Genomic DNA, 20,552 nt, shown 5'->3' with positions numbered 1-20,552 from the left:
AAGTCTTGATCCATCTTGAATTGATTTTTGTATAAGATGACAGATGAGGATCCAGTTTTATTCTTCTACGTGTGACTTGCCAACTATCGCAGCACCACTTGTTGAACAGTGTCCTTTCCCCACTTTCTATTTTTGTTTGCTTTGCTGAAGATCAGTTGGCCATAAGTATTTGACTTTATTACTGGGCTCTTCATTCTCTTCCATTGGTCTATATGCCTATTTTTATACCACTTCCATGCCGTTTTGAGGACCATGGCCTTATATAATATTATAGTTTGAGGTCAGGTTATGTGATGCTTCCAGATTTGTTGTTTTTGCTTAGTCTTGCTTTGGCTTTGCAGGCTTTTTTGGGTTCCATACAAAATTTAGGATTATTTTTTCTAATTGTGAAGAATGGTGGTGATATTTTTATGGGAATTGCATTGAATTAGTAGATTGCTTTTAGCAGTAGGTCCTTTTTACAACATTGATTGTACCCATCCATGAGCATGGGATGTGTTTCCATTTGTTTGTGTTGTCTGTGATTTCTTTCAGCAGTGTTTTGTAGTTTTCCTTGTAGAGGTCTTTCACCTCCTTGGTCAGGTATATTCCTAAGTATTTTAATTTTTTTGCAGCTCTTGTAACAGGTGTTGGGTTCTTGATTTGATTGTCAGCTTGGTCACTCTTGGTGTATAGCAGAGCTACTGATTTGTGTGCGTTACTTTTGTGTCCTGAAACTTTGCTGAATTCATTTACCAGTTCTAGGAGCTTTTTGGAGGAGTTTTTAGGTATATGATCATGTCATCTGCAAACAGTGACAATTTGACTTCCTCTTTACCAATTTGGATTCCCTTTATTTCTTTCTCTTATCTGATTGCTCTGGTTAGAACTTCTGTATTACGTTGAATAAAAGTGGTGAAAGTGGGCATCTTTGTCTTCTTCCAGTTCTCGGGGGAATATTTTCAACTTTTTGCCGTTCAGCATAATGTTGAGTGTGGGTTTGTCATAGATGGCTTTTATTACCTTAAGGTATGTCTCTTCTATGTCGATATTGTTGAGGGTTTTAATCATAAAGCGATGCTGGGTTTTGTCAAATGCCTTTTCTGCATCTGTTGAGATGATCATGTGGTTTGTTTTTCTTTTTTAAATTCTGTTTATGTGGTGTATCACATTTATTGACTTGCAGATGTTAAACCATCTCTGCATCCCTGGTATGAAACCCACTTGATGCTGGTGGATTATCTTTTTGATATGCTGCTGGATTCAGTTAGCAAGTTTTGTTGAGGATTTTTGTATGTATGTTCATCAGGGATATTGGTCTGTAGTTTCTTTTTGTTACATCCTTTCCTGGTTTTGGTATTAGGGTGATACTGGCTTCGTAGAATGACTTTGAAAGGATTCCCTCTTTCTCTATCTTTGGAATAGTGTCAATAGGATTGGTACCAATTCTTCTTTGAATGTCTGATAGAATTCAGCTGGGAATTCGTCTGGTCCTGGATCTTTTTTGTTGGTAACTTTTTAATTACCATTTCAATCTTGCTGCTGATCTGTTCAGAGATTCTATATCTTCCTGGTTTAATCTAGGAGAGTTGTATATTTCCAGGAATTCACCCATCTCCTCTGGGTTTTTAGTTTATGCACATGTAAGTGTTCACAGTAGCCTTGAATGATCTTTTGTACTTTGGTCGTGTTGGTTATATTATATCTCCTGTTTTGTTTCTAATTGAGCTTATTTGGAGCTTCTCTCTTATTTTCTTGGTTAATCTCGCTAATGGTCTATCAATTTTATTTCTTTTCAAAGAATCAACTTTTTGTTTAATTTATACTTTGTATTTTTTTGTTGTTGTTTCTATTTCATTTAGTTCTGCTCTGATCTTGGTAATTTATTCTGCTGGGTTTGGGGTTGGTTTGTTCTTGTTCCCCTGGTTCCTTGACGTGTGACCTTAGATTGTCTATTTGTGCTCTTTCTGACTTTTTGATGTAGACATTTAGTACTATGAACCTTCCCCTTAGTACCGCTTGTGCTGTATCCCAGAGGTTTTGATAGTTTGTGTCACTGTTACTCAGTTCAAATAATTTTTTAATTTCCATCTTGATTTCATTGTTGACCCAATGATCATTCAGGAGCAGGTTATTTAATTTTCGTGTATTTGCATAGTTTTGAAGTTTCCTTTTGGAGTTGATTTCCAATTTGATTCCACTGTGGTCTAAGATAGTACTTGCTATAATTTCGAATTTCTTAAATTTGTTGAGACTTGTTTTGCAGCCTATCATATGGTCTGTCTTGGAGAATGTTCCATGTGCTGATGAATAGAATGTATATTCAGTTGGGTACAATATTCTGTAAATATCTGTTAAGTCCATTTGTTCTAGAGTATAATTTACATTGTTTCTTTGTTGACTTTCTGTCTTGACCTGTCTAGTGCTGTCATTGGGGTATTTGAAGTCCCCCACTATTATTGTGCTGCTGTCTATCTCCTTTCATAAGTCTAGTACTAATTGTTTTATAAATGTGGGAGCTCCAGTGTTAAGTGCATATATATTTAGGATTGTAATATTTCCTGTTGAACTAGTCCTTTTATTATATAATGTCCCTCTTTGTCTTTTACTGCTGTTGCTTTATGTTTGTTTTTTCTAGTATAAGAATAGCTACTCCTGCTTGCTTTTGGTGTCCATTTGCATAGAATATCTTTTTCCACCCCTTTACCTTAAGTTTTATGAGCCTAATATGTCAGATAAGTCTCTCGAAGACAGCAGATACTTGGTTGGTGAATTCTTCTTTTTTTTTTTTTTGAGAAGGAGTCTTGCTCTGTCGCCCAGGCTGGAGTGCAGTGGCGCGATCTCGGCTCACTGCAAGCTCCGCCTCCCAAGTTCACGCCATTCTCCTGGCTCAGCCTCCCGAGTAGCTGGGACTGCAGGCACCCGCCATCACACCCGGCTAATTTTTTGTATTTTTTTAGTAGAGACGGGGTTTCACCGTGTTAGCCAGGATGGTCTCGATCTCCTGACCTCGTGATCTGCCCGTCTCGACCTCCCAAAGTGCTGGGATTACAGGCTTGAGTCACCGTGCCTGGCCTTGGTTGGTGAATTCTTATCCATTCTGCCATTTTGTATCTCTTAAGTGGAGCATTTAGGCCATTTACATTCAATGTTAGTATTGACATGTGAGATTCTATTCTATTCATCACACTCTTTGTTGCCTGAGTACTTTTTTTTTTCCATCATGTTATTATTTTACAGGTCCTCTGAGATTTATGCTTTAAGTTCTATTTTGGTGTATTCCAAGGATTTGTTTCAAGATTTAGAGCTGCTTTTAGCAGTTCTTGTAGTGCTGGCTTGGTAGTGGCAAATTCTCTGAGCATTTGTTTTCTGGAAAAAAAGGTATCTTTCCTTCATTTATGAAGCTTAGTTTCACTGGATACAAAATTCTTGGCTGATAATTGTTTTGCTTGAGGCTAAAGGTAGGACCTCAGTCCCTTCTAACTTGTAGGGTTTCTGCTGAGAAATCTGCTGTTAATCTGATAGGTTTTCATTTATAGGTTACCTGATGTTTTTGCCGTATAGCTCTTAAGATTTTTTTCTTCATCTTGACTTTAGATCTGATGACTGTGTGCTGAGGTGATGATCTTTTTGTGATGTATTTCTCAGGTGTTCTTTGAGCTTCTTGTATTTGGATGTCTAGATCGCTAGCAAGGCCAGGGAAGTTTTCCTCGATTATTCATTCAAATATGTTTTCCAAACTTTTAGATTTCTCTTCCTTAGGAACACCAATTATTCTTAGGTTTGGTCGTTTAACACAATCCCAAACTTCTTGGAGGCTTTGTTCATTTTTTTTTAAATTCTTTTTTCTTTATCTTTGTCAGATTGGGGTAATTTAAAAGCCTTGTCTTTGAGCGCTGAAGTTCTTTCTTCTACTTGTTCAAATCTGCTGTTGAGACTTTCCATTTCTCTAAGTGTGGCGTTCATTTCCAGAAGTTGTTATTGTTTTTTATTTATGCCATCTGTTTCACTGGAGATTTTTCCATTCAAATCCTATATCATATTTTGGATTTATTTAAGTTAGACTTCACCTTTCTCTGGTGCCTCATTGATTAACTTAATAATTGACCTTCTGAATTCTGTTTTGGCAATTCAGGGATTTCGTCTTGAATTGGATCCATTATGGTGACTTAGCGTGATCTTTTGGGGTATTAAAAAACCTTGTTTTGTCATGTTACCAGAAATGTTTTTCTGTTTCCTTCTCATTTGGGTAGACTATGGCAGAGGGAAGAGCTGGGGCTCAAGGGCAAATGTTTAGATTCTTTCAGCCCATGGAGTACTCCCTTGGTTTGGTGTTCTCCCCCTTCCTCTAGGGATGGGGCTTACTGAGAGCCAAACTGCAGTGATTGTTATTTCTCTTCTTTATCTAGCCACCCAGCAGAGATATCAGGGTCTGGACTGGTCCTGGGAAGTGTCTGCACAGAGTCCTGTGATATGATCCATTTTCAGGTCTCTCAGCTGTGGATACCACCAACACCTGCTTTGGTGGAGGTAGCAGGGGAGTGAAGTGGACTCGGAGAGGGTCCTTGGTTGTATTTTTGTTAAATGAACTGGTTTTGTTTTGGTTGGCCTCTAGCCAGGAGGTGGCACTTTCAAGAACTCATCAACTGCAGTAGTATAGGGAGGATGCAAGCTTGCCCTAGGGTCAGGCAGTAGGTGAAGCGATAGAGCTCCCGAGAGATGTCCTTTGTCTTCAGCTACCAGGGTGGGTAAACAAAAACTATCAGGTAGGGGCAGAGTCAGGCATGTCTGAGCTGAGACTCTCCTTGGGTGGGACTTGCTGAGGCTGCTGTGGGGGATGGGGGTGCGGTTCCTAGGCCAATGGAGTAATGTTCCCAGGGGGAATATGGCTGCCTCTGCTGCATCACACACATCACCAGGGAAGTGGGGGAAAGCTGGCAGCCATAGGCCTTGACCCAGCACCCATGCAGCCTGCAGCCCAAAAGGCTGGTCTCATTCCCACCATGCACCCCCAACAGCACCAAGTTTATTTCCAAGCAGCCGGTGAGCAAGGCTGAGAACTTGCCCCAGCTACAAGCTTCCTATCTGAGAAAGCAAACTGTGACTCACAGTTCCTCAGCTGTCCCATGAAACCCGCAGTGGCAGTCTACCTCCTTCAAAAAGTGTGGATTCTCTCAGCGTTCCTGGTATGTTCATGTGGTAGTTCTTGGAGCAAAAGTTCATGTCACGCACGTCCGTGTGAAGAGAGTCCACCAAACAGGCTTTATATGAGCAACAGACTGTTTATTTCACCTGGGTGCGGGCGGGCTGAGTCCAAAAAAGGAGTCAGCAAAGGGTGGTGGGATTATCATTAGTTGTTATAGGTTTGGGATAGGCATACAAAGTACATTCTTAAGGGTGGGGGAGAATATTACAAAGTACCTTCTTAAGGGCGGGGGAGAATATATCGTATCAGTTAGGGTGGGGCAGGAACAAATCACAATGGTGGGATGTCATCGGTGAAGGCTATTTTCACTTCTTTTGTGGATCTTCAGTTGCTTCAGGCCATTGGGATGTACACGTGCAGGTCACAGGGGATATGATGGCTTAGCTTGGGCTCAGAGGCCCGACATTCCTGTCTTCTTATATTAATAAGAAAAACAAAACAAAATAGTGGTGAAGTGTTGGGGTGGCAAAAATTTTTGGGGGTGGTATGGAGAGATAATGGGTGATGTTTCTCAGGGCTGCTTCAAGTGGGATTAGGAGCAGCATGGGAACCTACAATGGGAGAGATTAAACTGAAGAAAGATTTTGAGGTAAGGGGTGATATTGTGGGGTTGTTAGAAGGAGCATTTGTCGTTTGGAATTATTGGTGATGACCTGGATGCAGTTTTGTATGAATTGAGAAACTAAACAGAAGACAGAAGGTCCAAATGAAAGAAGGAGAGACACAAGGTCCAAATAAGAGAAGGAGAAAAATAGGTATTAAAGGAGTAAGAATTTAGAGTACCCAGGACATCCAATTAGTGTCCAAGGGGGTTCAACATAATTATTTGCTTGGTTGGCGAGTTTTTGGGCTCTATCCTTGAGTTTTTTATGTTGTCATATACCAGGCCATATTGATTTAGGTAAAAACAACATTCTTCATTTAAAAATATACAGATTCCTCCTTTTCAGCAGTGAGTAAATTGAGACCTCAGCGATTTTGGAGGAAAGAGAAATACAAAGCCAGCAATTGTTTGTTAAAGAAAGATTAGAAACGGCTGGAGAGAGTGTGAGTGAGATAGTGTGGTGGAGATAGCTGGGGAGAGGTATAAGGAGGCTTAAGAATGGGAACGAGAATAAGAGTGAATATAAAAGTAAAGAACAGAACTTCATCAGGGTGAAAGTATTGGAGTGTACCCTAGCAAAGATCATCTGTCCACTCCAAGAGGGAGTCAAGAGTGGTGGATTGGGGATCGAGTTTCACAATGGAAAGGAAATGAGAGGTTTTAAGAGGTGGGCTAACAGCTTGTAACCTACATGGAAGAGGTTATGAAATGATGACAGAATAGAATGGGCCTGTGAGGCTGGAAGATTTTTTTTTTTTTTCTTTTTTTGGTCTAAGAACCATATGCCTTGAGTGGAGAGGGATTGATAGATGGAAACTTCAGTGGGAGAGTAAATAGGAGTGACCAATGAGAGGGAGAAAAACTGGCCACGAGGGACAGAAGTTGGAACGCTAGCTGCTTCTTTAGCTACCTTATCAGCATAAGTGCCCTCAGCAATGGGATCTGGTGCCTTTTGATGGCCCTTGCAGTGAATGACTCCAGCGTCCTTTGGAAGTAAAGCGGCTTCAAGAAGAGTTTTTATTAAAGAGGCGTTAATGATGGAGGACCCTTACATAGTGAGGAAATTTCTTTCTGCCCATATAACAGCATGGTGGTGCAGGATATGGAAGGCATATTTAGACGCAGTGTAAATATTGATGTGTATTCCCTTTACAAGAGTGAGGGCCAGAGTTAAGGCAATGAGTTTGGCTTGCTGAGAGATAGTGGGGGGGAGCAGACCAGCAGCCTCAGTGATAGATGTGGAAGATACTGTAGCATAGCCTGCCTTTGCTGTTGAGTGGAAATTAGGCCTGGTGGAACTGCCATCAATAAACCAAGTGTGATCAGGGTGAGGAACATGAAAGAAGGAAATATGGGGAAATGGCATGAATGTCGGGTGGATCAGAACAGTCATGGGGGTCAGGTGTGGTGTCCGGAATAATGTGGGAGGCCAGATTGAAGTCTGGGCCAGGAACAATGGTAACTATGGGAAACTCAACCAAGAGTGAGTACAGCTAAAGGAACAGGGGAGCAGAAGGTATACATGTCAGGTGTAAGGAAGAAAATAGATTTTGGAAGTTATGAGAACTGTAGAGAGTGAGTTGAGCATAGTTTGTGATTTTGAGGGCTTCTAAAAGTATTAGGGCAGTGGTGGCCGCCACATGGAGACATAATGGCCAGCCTAAAACAGTAAGGTCAAGTTGTTTGGACAAAAAGGCTACAGGGCACAGTCCTGGTCCTTGTGTAACAATTCCAGCTGCACAGCCCTGCACTTCAGCTGTGTGTAATGAAAAGGGTTGGGATGAGTCAGGGAGAGCTAGTGTGGGAGCAGTCTCTAAAGCTGCCTTCAAGGAACGGAAAGTGGAGTGGGGAAAGGATTTACGATCTATGGGGTCCTAGGTTTCCTTTTGTGAGTTTATATAACGCTTTTGATAGGATGGCAAAACCAGGTATCCAACCATGAAAGGAAAGGAGTTGTTGTTTTGTAGAAGGGGTTGGAGTTTGAGAGTTCAGTCAGACATGATTGGCAGGGAGAGCACATGTGTTTTTATGAAAAATTATGCTGAAGTAGGTAATGGATGGAGAAGAAATTTGAGCTTTGGAAGGGGATACCCAATATCCCTTGGAGAATAAATGTTGAAGGAGCAGGAGGGTGTCTTGTTGAGAAGATTCAGAGGAGGAGCTACAAAGTAGAAGGTCATCAATATATTGAATAAGGTGAGAAGTGGAGGGGAGGAAATAAAGTAAATCTTAAGAAAGAGCTTGGCTGAAGTAATGAGGGCTGTCTCTGAAGCCTTGCGGCAGTACAGTTCAGGTAAGCTGCTGGGACTGATGGGTGTCAGGGTCAGTCCAGGTAAAAGCAAAGAGAGGCTGGGATGAGGGGTGTAGGGGAACAGTGAAAAAAGCATCTTTAATATCAAGAATGGAATAGTGTGTGGTGGAGGAAGGTATTGAGGACAAAAGAGTGTATGGGTTGGGCACCACAGGGTGGATAGGCAAAACAATTTGGTTGATAAGGCACAGATCCTGAACTAACCTGTAAGACTTGCCTGGTTTTTGAACAGGTAAAATGGGAGAATTGTAAGGAGAGTTTATAGGTTTTAGAAGCCTATGCTGTAGCAGGCAAGTGATAACAGGCTTTAATCCCCTTAAAGCTGTTGTGGAATGGGATACTGGCATTGAGCAGAACAAGGGTGATTAGGTTTTAATGGGATAGTAATGGGCATGTGATCGATTGCTAGGGAGGAAGTGAAGGTGTTCCATACTTGTGGGTTAAGGTGGGGGGATACAAGAGGAAGATGCGAGGGAGGCTTTGGGTTGGGAAGAAGGGTGGCAATGAGATGTGGCTGTAGTCCAGGAATAATCAGGGAAGCAGATAATTTGGTTAAAATGTCTCAGCCTAATGGAACTGGGCAGGTGGGGATAACTAAAAAAAGAGTGCATAAAAGAATGTTGTCCTAGTTGGCACCAGAGTGGGGGAGTTTTAAGGGGTTTTGAAGCTTGGTCATCAATACCCACAACAGTTATGGGGGCAAGAGAAACAAGCCCTTGAAGGTAATGTGGAGTGGGTAGCTCTCGTATCACTTAAACAGGGGATGGACTTACCCTCCACTTTAAGAGTTACCCAAAGCTCAGCATCCGTGATGGTCCAGGAGGCTTCCAGAGCGATCAGGCAGCATCAGTCTTCAACTGCTAAGCCAAGGAGATCTGGGAAGGAGTCAGCCAAGGAACGTTGGGTTTGGGCTCCGGGGGCTTTAGGAGTGGCAGCAATGTGAGTCAGACAGTCCAGCCTCCAGTGGGGGCCCGCACAGACAGGGCACGGCTTAGGAGGAATCCCAGGCTGCGGGCATTCTGAGACCCAGTGGCCAGGCTTTTGGCATTTGCAGCAAGGTGCATGAGAATGTTTTGAAGGAGCCCTGGCTTGGATGTTCTGAAGTTTTTGTATGCTGGAGTCATAGTTGTGGGTTGTCTTACAGCAGAGGCAAGTAGCTGTAACTCAGAAGTGAGTTGCTGTCTGGCTACCTCCTCTCTATTGTACACGTTGAAGGTGAGGTTGATTAATTCCTATTGTGGGGTTTGAGGACTGGATTCCAATTTTTGAAGCTTTTTTCTAATGTCAGGAGCTGACTGTGTGATAAAATGCATATTAAGAATAAGGTGGCCTTCTGGCCCCTCTGGGTCTAGGGTGGTAAAGCATCTAAGGGTTGTTGCCACATGTGCCATGAACTGGGCTGGGTTTTTATATTTGATTAAAAAGAGCCTAAATGGTAACTGATTTGGGAGAGGTGAGATAAAGAAAAAAGGAGCATCAACCTTGACTATGCCTTTAGTTCCTGTCACCTCTTTAAGAGGAAATTGTTGGGCAGGTTGGGGAGGGCTAGTCACAGAATGAAACTGTAAGCCAGACCGGGTGTGAGGAGGGGAGGTGATAGAAAGATTATAGGGTAGGGGAGCAGAGGCTGATGAAGAATTGGGACCTGGCTCGGCCTGGCAAGGAGCACCCTAGGGAGAAGGGGAGAGGTCAGATGAGTCCGTAGAAAAGAAGGATTCAAAGGACTCAGAGCTTGGGGTGGAGACTGAAGGAACAGACAGGAGAGAAAGAAGAAAGATTTGGGATGAGTCGCATTGGGAGGAGAGACTAGGGAGGGACCACTGTGTAGCAGAATGCCTGGACATCAGGCACCTCAGACCAGTTGCCCATTTTTTGACAAAAATTATCTAGATCTTGTAGGATAGACAAATCAAAAGTGCCATTCTCTGGCCCATTGGAACTACTGTCAAGTTTGTATTGGGGCCAAGCGGTATTGCAGAAGAAAATTAGGCAGTTAAGTTTTAGGTCGGGTGTGAATTGATAAGGTTTTAAGTTATTGAGAACACAGCCTAAGGAACAAGAAGGGGGAATGGAGGGTGGAAGGTTGCCCATAGTGAAGGAGGTAAGCTTAAAGAGAAAGGTAGAGACACAGAGAAGGCAGGTGGGGAGCAGCCAAAGCAGGCGTCCCCGCAATTGACTTGCCACCAAGGGAATGTGGGTGAATGACCAAGGCAGACATCCCTGCAGTGATCAGACACCAATGTAATGTGAGTGAATAATCAGGCAGGTGTCCCCACAGTGATTAAACACCAAGGGAAGGCTGTCTTCCCGAGTCCGTGACCGGCACCGGAGTTTTGGGTCCATGGATAAAATGTGTCTCCTTTGTCTCTGCTAGAGAGGAAAAAGAACTGGAATTGGAAGGACAGGGAGATTGAAGGGTAGCGAGAGAGACTGGAGAAGAGCGAAAAGACCGCTTACGTGATTTGAAATTGGTGAGATGTTCCTTGGGCTGGTTGGTCTGTGGACCCAAGGTCATAGGAGGATCTCCTCATGGAGTGAGGGCAAGGACAGGGGACTGGTCTCCCAAAGGAGTCCTCCTGTCCCGGATCTTTGGCACCAAATGTCACGCGCATATGTGTGAAGAGAGTGCACCAAACAGGCTTTGTGTGAGCAACAAGGCTATTTATTTCACCTGGATGCAGGCGGGCTGAGTCCAAAAAAGGAGTCAGCAGCGGGTGGTGGGATTATCATTAGTTCTTATAGGTTTGGGATAGGTGTACAAAGTACATTCTTAAGGGCGGGGGAAAATATTAGGAAGTACCTTCTTAAGGGTGGGGCAGAATGTATTGTCTCAGTTAGGGTAGGGCAGGAATAAATCACAATGGTAGAATGTCATCAGTTAAGGCTATTTTCACTTCTTTTGTGAATCTTCAGTTGCTTCAGGCCATCAGGGTGTATACGTGCAGGTCACAGGGGTTATGATGGCTTAGCTTGGGCTCAGAGGCCTGACAGTTCACAATATGAGTCTCCACGCTGCTTCAGCCATCTGAGTGGGAGTTGCAAGTTAGTCCTGCCTCCTATCCGCCGTTTTCAGCCTTGGTGTTTTGATAGGGATTGCATTGAATCTATAGATTGCTTTGGGCAATATGCTCATTTTAGTGATATTATTCCAGTCCAGTGGGGCATGGGATGTTTTCCATTTTTTTGTGTGTCACCTTCAATTTCTTTTCTTTTCTTTTGAGATGGAGTTTGTCGCCCAGTCTGGAGTGCAGTGGCATGATCTCGGCTCACAACAACCTTCACCTTCACCTTCTGAGTTCAAGTGATTCTTCTGCCTCAGCCTCCTGAGTAGCTAGGATTACAGTCACCCGCCATCATGCCCAGCTAATTTTTTGTATTTTTTGTAGAGACAGTGTCTCACCATGTTGGCCAGGCTGGTCTTGAACTTCCGACCTCAGGTGATCAGCCCGCCTCGGCCTCCCAATGTGCTGGGATTATAGGCGTGAGTCATCACACCTGGCCTTCAATTTCTTATACCAGTGTTTTGTTTTTCTTGTAGAGATCTTTCACCTCCTTGGTTAAATTTATTCCTATGTATTTGTGTGTGTGTGTGTGTGTGTTTGTGTGTGTGTGTGTGTGTATTTTTTTGAGACAAGGTCTCACTCTGCTGCCCAGACTGGAGTGCAGTGATATGATCATGGCTCACTGCAGCCTTGACTTCCTGTGTTCATATGATCCTCCCACCTCATACTCCCGAGTAACTGGGACTACAAGCATGCATGACCACACCTGACTAACTTTTTTGTATTTTTTGTAGAGGTGGGGTTTTGCCTTGTTGCTCAGGCAGGTCTTGAATGCCCACCTCAGCCTCCCAGAGTGCCAGGATTACAGGCCTGAGCCACCGCACCTGGCCCAGGTGTTTTATGACTGTTGTAAATGGGATTGGCTTTTTTCTTTCTCGTCTAGATGTTATTGGTATAGAGAAGTGCTACTGATTTTTGTACATTGATTTGGTATCCTGCAACTTTACTGAATTCGTTTATCAAAATTAAGTTTTTTGGTAGAGTCTTCAGGTTTTTGCAGATATAAGATCATCAGCAAAGAGGAACAATTTGACTTCCTCTTTTCCAATTTGTATTCCTTTTATTTCTTCCTCTTGCTGATTACTCTGGCCTCGACTTCCAGTACTGTTTTGAATAGCTGTGATGAAAGAGGGCTTCCTTATCTTGTTCCAGTTCTTCGAGGAAAGCTTTCAGCTTTTCCCCATTCAGTACGATGTTAGCTGGGGAATTGGTGAGGAAATGCTCATGACAGTTACAGTCCTTGTTTCTGCAGCTGGTCATGTAGTCATAACTGGTATTGATGACTGTCTTCTTCTGCTACCCATTCTGTATTCCCTTTGCCTTCAGCAAACACCTCAGCAAGTTGTGGGTTTTTTCCTGGTGGAGTGACATAAACCTTCATTCCTAAAGGATCTGGACCATTTGTAGTCCTGCCTGCATTGGGCTGTTGTAGTTTCCCATTGATCCCATTAATCACAGGGTGCGGTAATACTAAGAGACACCCTAATGGATCTCCTGTGTTCCATGCATACTCTTCCCTACTTCTGTTATGGAGCAGTAGACTGATTTCATCTTGGTAGTCTGGGTCAGTCACCCCAGCCAACACTGTAACTCCCTTCTCAGCCTGTTGACTTAAAGGTAGGAGGAGCCCAAAGTGTCCAGGTGGTAATCTTAACTTCCACTTTAGTTGAATCATTGTTGTGTCTTCTGATAACAGTGTTTCTCCCTCTGGAACTAAGACCTCTAGGCCAGCAGAACGTAGTGTCGCAGGAAAAGGAAGCAAATATGTTGCTAGTGGATCACTAGGGGTGATGGTGAGTGGTGCCACTTCCACCCCTTGATTCCTGGACCCCTGACTCCTGACTATGGGAGAAACAGTACCATATATTGGACGCTGATTCAGAGCATACACGGCCTTCTGGAGAACTTTGCTCCAGCCCTGCAAAATGTTGTCACCTAGTTGGCATTGTAATTGTGACTCAAAAGGCCATTCCACCGTTCTGTCAATCCAGCTACTTCAGGATGATGGAAACATGGTAAGACCAGTGAGTTCCATGAGCATGAGCCCACTGCCACACTTCTGTAGCTGTAAAGTGAGTGCCTTGGTCAGAGACAGTGCTGTGTGGAATACTGTGACGGTGGATGCATGAGCCCACTGCCACACTTCTTTAGCTATAAGGTGAGTGCCTTGGTCAGAGGCAGTACTTTGTGGAAGACCGTGAGTCCACAGATGGTAGTCTTGGCAGAAGCACTGCTTGCAGGATAGGCAAACCCATATCAAGAGTAAATGTCTATTCCAGTGAGGACAAACCTCTGCCCTTTCCATGATGCAACCATCTACCACCAGGTAGCTGGCTGATCACCCCAAAGAATGATGCCATATCAAGGGCTCAGTGTTGGTCTCTGCGGCTGGCAAATTGGGCTCAGCAGTGGCCGTAGTTAGGTCAGCCTTGGTGAGTAGAAGTTCATGTTGCTGAGCCCATGCATAACCTCCACCCCTGCCACCATGGCCACTTTGTTCATGGGCCCATTGGGTGATGACAGGGGTGGCTGGGGAAAGAGGCCGAGTGGTGTCCACAGAACAGTTCATCCTATTCACTTGATTCTTAAAATCTTCCTCTGCTGAGGTCACCCACTGGTGGTGAGCACTCACATGGGATACAAATGTCTTCACAGCTTTTGACCACTCAGAGAGGTCCATCTGCGTACTTCTTCCCCAGATTTCTTTGTAACCAATTTTCCAGTCATGCTTCTTCCACATCCCTGACCATCCAGCCAAACCATTGGCTACAGCCCATGAATCAGTATATAATCGCACATCTGGTCATTTTTCCTTCCATGCAAAGTGCACAACCAGGTGCACTGCTTGAAGTGCTGCCCACTGGGAAGATTTCCCTTCACCGCTGTCCTTCAGGGATGTTCTAGAAAGGGACTGTCATGCTGCAGCTGTCCAGTTTTGGGTAGTGCCTGCATATTGTACAGAACCATCTGTGAATCAGGCCCTAGTCTTCTCTTCCTCTGTCAACTGATCATAGGGGAAACTCCCCATGAGGCCATTGCTGCAGGCTGGGGGAGAGAAGACAGAGTGGGAGGAGTGGAGACCATGGACATTTGAGCCACTTCCTCACGTAACTTACTTGTGCATTCAGGACCTGATCAAGCCGCATCACATATATACCACTTCAATTTGATGATGCAATGCTGCTGTGCACAGCCCACTTCATGGCTAGATGGGTCAGAAAGCACCCAGTTCATGATAGGCAGTTCAGACCGCACCATGACTTGATGACCCATGGTCAAATGTTCAGTTTCCACCAAAGCCCAGTAACAAGACCCAAGAGCTGTCTTTCAAAAGGAGAGTAGTTACCTGCAGATTATGGCAGGGCCTTGCTCCAAAATCCGAGATACCTCCGCTGTGATTCACCTATGGGGGCCTGCCAAAGGCTCCAAACAGCATCCTCATCTGCCACTGACACCTCAAACACCATTGGATCTGCTGGGTCATATGGGCCAAGTGGCAGAGCAGCTCATACAGGACCTGTCTCCTGTTCTGGACCCCACTCAAAACTGGCAGCCTTTTGGGTCACTTGATAAATGGGCCAGAGTAACACACCCAAATAAGGACTGTGATGCCTCTAAAATCCAAATAAGCCGAGTAGGCATTGTGCCTTTCATTGTAGGAGGGGCCAAATGCAACAACTTATCGTTCACCTTCGAAGGAATATCTCAACAATCCCCACACCACTGGACCCCTAGAAATTTTACTGAGGTAGAGGGTCCCTTAATTTTAGTCAAATTTTAGTCAGGTTTATTTCCCATCCTCTGGCATGCAAATATCTCACCAGTAAGTCCAGTGTGTTTGCTACATCCTGCTCACTGGATGCAATCAGTATGTCATCAGTGTGATGGACCAGTGTGATATCTTGTGGAAATGAAAAGCAATCAAGGGCTTTCTGAATAAGATCATGACACAAAACCAGAGGGTTGATATACTCCTGAGTTAGAACAGTAAAGGTATATTGAAGGCAAATTGCTTGGTGGGCCTTATGGGCAGGAGTGAAGAAAAAGGAATTTGCCAAGTCAGTGGCTGCATACCAGGTGCAAGGAGATGTGTTAATTTGCTCGAGCAATGAAACCACATCTGGTACAGCAGCTGCAGTTGGAGTCACCACTTGATTAAGCTCATGGTAATCCACGGATCATTCCCCAAAGATCCATCTGTCTTCTGCACAGGCCAAATGGGAGAGTTGAATGGGGGTGGTGGGAATCACCACCCATTCGTCTTTCAAGTCCTTGATGGTGGCACTAATCTCTGCAGTCCCTCCAGGGATATGATACCATTTTTGATTTACCATTTTTCTAGGTAGAGGCAGCTCTAATGGCTTCCATTTGGCCTTTCCCACCATAATAGCACTCATTCTACCAGTCAGGGAGCCAGTGTGGGGATTCTGCTAGCTGCCAAGTATGTCTATGCCAATTATGAATTCTGGCACCAGGGAAATGACCACAGGATAAGCCTGGAGACCCACTGGACTCACTCTAAGTCGGAGCTGAGCTAAAACTTCATTAATTACCTGACCTCCATAAGCCCCTACTTTTAACTGGAGGACCACAGTGACATTTTGGGTCCCCTGGAATCATCATCAGCTCAGAGCCAGTGTCCAGTAGTCCCCAAAATGTCTGATCATTTCCCTTTCCCCAATGCACAGTTACTCTGGTAAAAGGCCGGAGGTCTCTTTGGGGAAGGATGGGAGAAAGATTAACAGCATAAATTGTCAGTACTACAGTGGGGTCCTTTTTCAAGGGGACCCAGCCTCCCCTTCATTCAGGGGGTTCTGGGTCTGTAAACTGGCTCAAGTTTGGAAATTGAGAGGCTGTGATTCTCGGTTTTTGTAATTCAAATTAGTCTTTTATCCATTTGACCTAGAAGTTTTCTGCTTATATAAATTTGAAAACTCAGGCAATTCTTTTTTAGTGTAGCGCATCTACTCATGAGTCACACTCTCATCCTCACCTCCAGGGGCCCGCTGGGACTTCAGTCTAGAAGCAAACAGGGGTGTTGGGGGTGGCTCCTGAAGAGAATCAACATTATCTTGCCTGGCAACTGCCTCAGGGGAGGACATCATTGTTACCGCAGGCAGCACAGGGTTTATCTCCTCAGACAGAGGTGGAAAGGCTGATGGCAGCATGGTTCAGAGAGGGGATGTTGCCACTCCTGGGGATGGGGAAGCTGTTACTTCTGGCAAAAAAAGGTTCATCAGAGTTTACAAATTCAGTGTCCGCAGCTTCATCAGGGTCCTCTCACATGTCCCTGCAGGATCCCATTCTTTCCCAATCAATGCCCTCACTTTAACAGTAGACACCTGTAGAGGCTGTTCATGCATCTTTCCTTGCAGGTCAGCCACTCTCATAATAACAGCTTGTGTCTATTTTTCCACAACTTCAGTTCTTTCCCTGCAGGAGATAAGACTCTCACTCAGGGCAATCTTAGCAGATTTGAGACTCAGTATCTGCTTCTGAAGCCAGGAGATAGAATCCCTGAGTTCATCATTTTCTTTCATTACTTTGTCCACTGAAATTAGGAGCAACCAACCAGCTTCATTATGTTCCTTGGTTCTCCACACATGGCCAAAGGTATTATGTATAGAGTCACTAAACTCATTGCCTCTCCTGAACGAAGAATCAGGAATGTCAAATGCCTTTATTTTACATAACTCTCCAAACAGTTTACGCCAAAGACTATCAGTGTTCTGCATACTACTAGAAGTAGAGTCCTTAGCATTTTGGGTTCTAATCATATTAAGCAGCCAGAAACCCCAAAACCAATGAAAGAACTCCATCTTAATATTCTGTTCCTCTAGAACCACTCTTGGTACCAAAATCTGTATTAGGGTTCTCTAGAGGTACAGAACTAATAGAATAAATACATATATATAAAGGGAAGTTTATTAAGCATTAACTCACACAATCACAAGGTCCCACAATAGGCTGTGGGACCTGCAGGCTGAGGAGCAAGGAGAGCCTGTCCGAGTTCCAAAATTGAAGAACTTGGAGTCCGATGTTCCAGGGCAGGAAACATCCAGCACAGGAGAGAGATGTAGGCTGGGAGGCTAGGCCAGTCTTGCCATTTCATGTTTTTCTGCCTGCTTTATATTCGCTGGCAGGTGACTAGATTGTGCCCACCCAGATTAAGGGTGGGTCTGCCTTCCCGAGCCCACTGACTCAAATGTTAATTTCCTTTGGTAACACCCTCACAGACACACCACATCCTTCAATCCAATCAAGATGACACTCAGTATTAACCATCACAATGTTTATTCATTTTTCAAGTGTAGGCATGGCCAGCCGATTGCGATTGTCGTTTTAGAAACGTACTATACATTTAATGCAGAAGGCCACGTCTTTCTTCTGCTTTTTCTCAACACTATAAAGAAGGTATAAAATTATTTTTTCCCATTCTAAACGTCAACTTCTTCCACTAGAACGTTTGGATACACTACATAATTTAATCCTTTTAACTATATTACTTATCACTTTTGTTTTCATGATTTTAATGTTTTCAAATATTTTCTTAGTTTTCGAGTGGACTGTATTAACATCATTGAAAATATTATTTTAAAATTTAATTCTTAAAAGAAGAATTTATAAATTATTCTTCTCATTCTCAGAAAGGAGCCATGAGGGGAAGCTATCATTTCCTTTTGCTTTACCCCCTTTCCCATTCCATCACTGAAAAAATGAAAAGAAATTCATAATTGCAGCTTGGAATACTCCATCTGTTCTGAGGTCACTAAGTTCTGTTTCTCTCAAGGGTTCTAAATCATACTCCATTAGTCTGCTTCCAAATATCAGCCCTGAGACTGGAGACCCCAAAATGGGTAATACCACTGAGAGAGTAATTGCAGATAAATGATTTATTTTTTCCTGGTCTAATAAAACCATGAAGGTTGAATACGAAAATTCTTAAAGCACTAAACCAAAGCTGCATAATAACTAAAGGAATAATAGGCAATTTATAAAACAGCAAAAACTGGAGAAGCATAAGTAGTACATGAAGTTAAAGCTGAAAAGAACTTGAAACATAATCCGGTAACCAAATTTTACAGATTAAGTATATTGAATCTTAAAGCTAAAGTGATGCAATCAGAAATATATGGCTATTTAAGGCATTTCGAGATTTGTCCAAGGTTCTCCCCACAATACCCACTGGCCCTTTCAGTGGATTTAGTCCTGTATTTCTTAAAGTTTGTTCTTCTGTGAGCACTGGTCTCATAAACATGCTCTAAACCCTAAAAAGTTCTGTGGTTCAACGAGTTTGGGGCACATATCATGTAGCCCCTTCAAGATCCACTGTGCACACTGGCATTTTAAAGTCCCCAAGGATTGTTACAGCAAGACAAGCTCTGTTGCTTTGCTCAGTCCAGTGTTTCCCAAACTTACTTGAGTTCTGGACCGTTCTTCATTGCAGCACCTATGAACACCTATGAAGGTGTTCTGGAAAACCTTCTAGGTTGGGGTAGATCTTGCAGCATGTGGAAGGTAAGTGAAGTGTAGGATATGAGATATGAACATGGGAATAACTACAATTTTATTCAGAAAGGAAAGATGAAGATGCAAGACGAGACTTATTACTTAATGTCACTAGGGAAATAGTATTATTAGACAAAAATATCTTGTTCTTTAAAATGAATGCTAAAAGAGATTGGTGGTTGTTACACTGATTTCCTTCTACTGTTGTTACCAACATCAACTTTATTAAACTCAGAATGCTTAATTAAGTCATTTTACCCTCTGTTTGTTTTCCAGGACACTGTAATTTATGATCGACTGGCAGAGACATCAAAATACAAAGAAATTACCCTAAAACATTTAGAGCAGTTTGCTACAGAAGGTAAGTGTAATTCGGCAATAAAGCATGATTAAAAGGAAATCATATATTTCAACTCAAGACTTTCTATTAAAAACTTATGTAGCTATTAAAATTGTTATTCAGTGTATTGCAACTCAAGACTTTTTTAGAGAGCCCCTACCACAAGCCAGGCTCTGTGTAAAGCCTGAGAATCCAAAATAAGACAATCAAGCTTCGCCCTGTCTCTCTGTCCTCCTGAAATATATTATGTGCAAGGCAAAGCAGTACCTAGTCTAGAGAGAGGATCTAGGTTAGATGAAAGGCAGCAAGGATTGTTGAACATGAGAGTCAGTTACTACAAGAATTTGTAGAGTCTTATCTCATACTTGACGATGGTAGTTATAGCTGAATCTAAATCTCCAGTCTCAATTTTCACTCCTATCTGTTTCAGCTGAAACTATTGTCAGTGGCACCAAACTGACCTGATCAAATACTTTTTTTCTGTTAATTCAGGCAGAGAAAAGATAGGAATGCTTTTTAAAACACTAGGCAAAAACAAACAAACAAAAAGATGGCTTTGGAAAACCTCTGTATGGTTCTTCAAAATGTAAAAGCATGGAAACATATATATTCATAGAATTCAGATTCCTTAAGGCCCAGCCTCAGACCTTGGCACGTACAACCTACCCAGCATACAACACAGATTCTTTTTGTTTTGGAGGAGAACTGAGGGCATCTTTCTCCTCTCTGGATGTGATGTTAAAGATACTCCACTCTTAGATTTTATTGGTTTGGACCACACCTCCACGCTATTCTTTCTGGCCCTGGGGGCTGGATGACACTTCTCCCCATGACTACCCTCCAGTAAGTTTTCCAGCCAAGTTTCCAAGAGAGAAAAACATGTCCTAAGATGGCCCCATGATCTGAGTTCCACTCTCAGTGATCTGGCAATAGACCACCCTTTCTTGGAAGGTAGAGTTCTCTGGGAACTTTGTATGTTCCTTGCTTCTTACTTCTGACGTGTTCCCTTAGACACATTTTGTCTTGAGATCACTAAGCCTAGCATCTGGTCCTAGTCATTCTAAGAATTAAATGACCTGGAGTGAGGGCAGTGTCTTCTTGCGAACCTAAATAACTGCTTCCTTGCGTAGCTGACGAGTGCTTTGGCTTCTCCTTTCTTCCAATCCATCTACATTTTTCTGGCTGAGAGAGATGTGAGTTATGAAACTGGCAGGCACCAGGCACAGGGGCGGGTCACTTTAAATATCAGCTTTGATTGTTTTCCCGGGATGTATCTGCTGGCAGTTCTTTTTTGCCACTATCCCTCAACTACACTTAGACTTTTAAACTACAGATTTATGGTGACAAAGAATAGTAATAAATGCAGTCATATATCCTAGTAAGAGGAAGGTGGCTTTCCCAGTAGACCCCACCGGGGTCTCTCTTCCGTCATAAACATCTGTGAGGCCACTATAAGAAGTCAGCCACTATGCTTGGTACTGAGTTACTCTGAAGAACTCTGGGTCCCTGCTTTCCAAGTGCTTTAATAGAGGAGACACACA

The 20,552-nt window shown here is 43.2% G+C and overlaps 1 protein-coding gene across 4 annotated transcripts in view; it reads left to right on the top strand.

The window, feature by feature from the left end:
* The window catches only part of ATP8A1 (ATPase phospholipid transporting 8A1), a 269,168-nt gene that overhangs the window by 129,162 nt on the left and 119,454 nt on the right, over nt 1–20,552 (top strand). For all 4 annotated transcript variants that reach the window (XM_033214110.1, XM_033214111.1, XM_033214109.1 and 1 more), the window contains one exon: nt 18,948–19,032. In XM_033214110.1, coding sequence (XP_033070001.1) covers nt 18,948–19,032 — 85 coding nt within the window. The remainder of the gene's footprint in view (nt 1–18,947; nt 19,033–20,552) is intronic.

Source organism: Trachypithecus francoisi, unplaced genomic scaffold (assembly GCF_009764315.1).
Source record: "Trachypithecus francoisi isolate TF-2019V2 unplaced genomic scaffold, Tfra_2.0 Lachesis_group1, whole genome shotgun sequence".
NCBI lineage: Eukaryota > Metazoa > Chordata > Mammalia > Primates > Cercopithecidae > Trachypithecus > Trachypithecus francoisi.
Note: the sequence above shows the minus strand (reverse complement) of the source record. Positions and strands in the feature narration are given on the sequence as shown.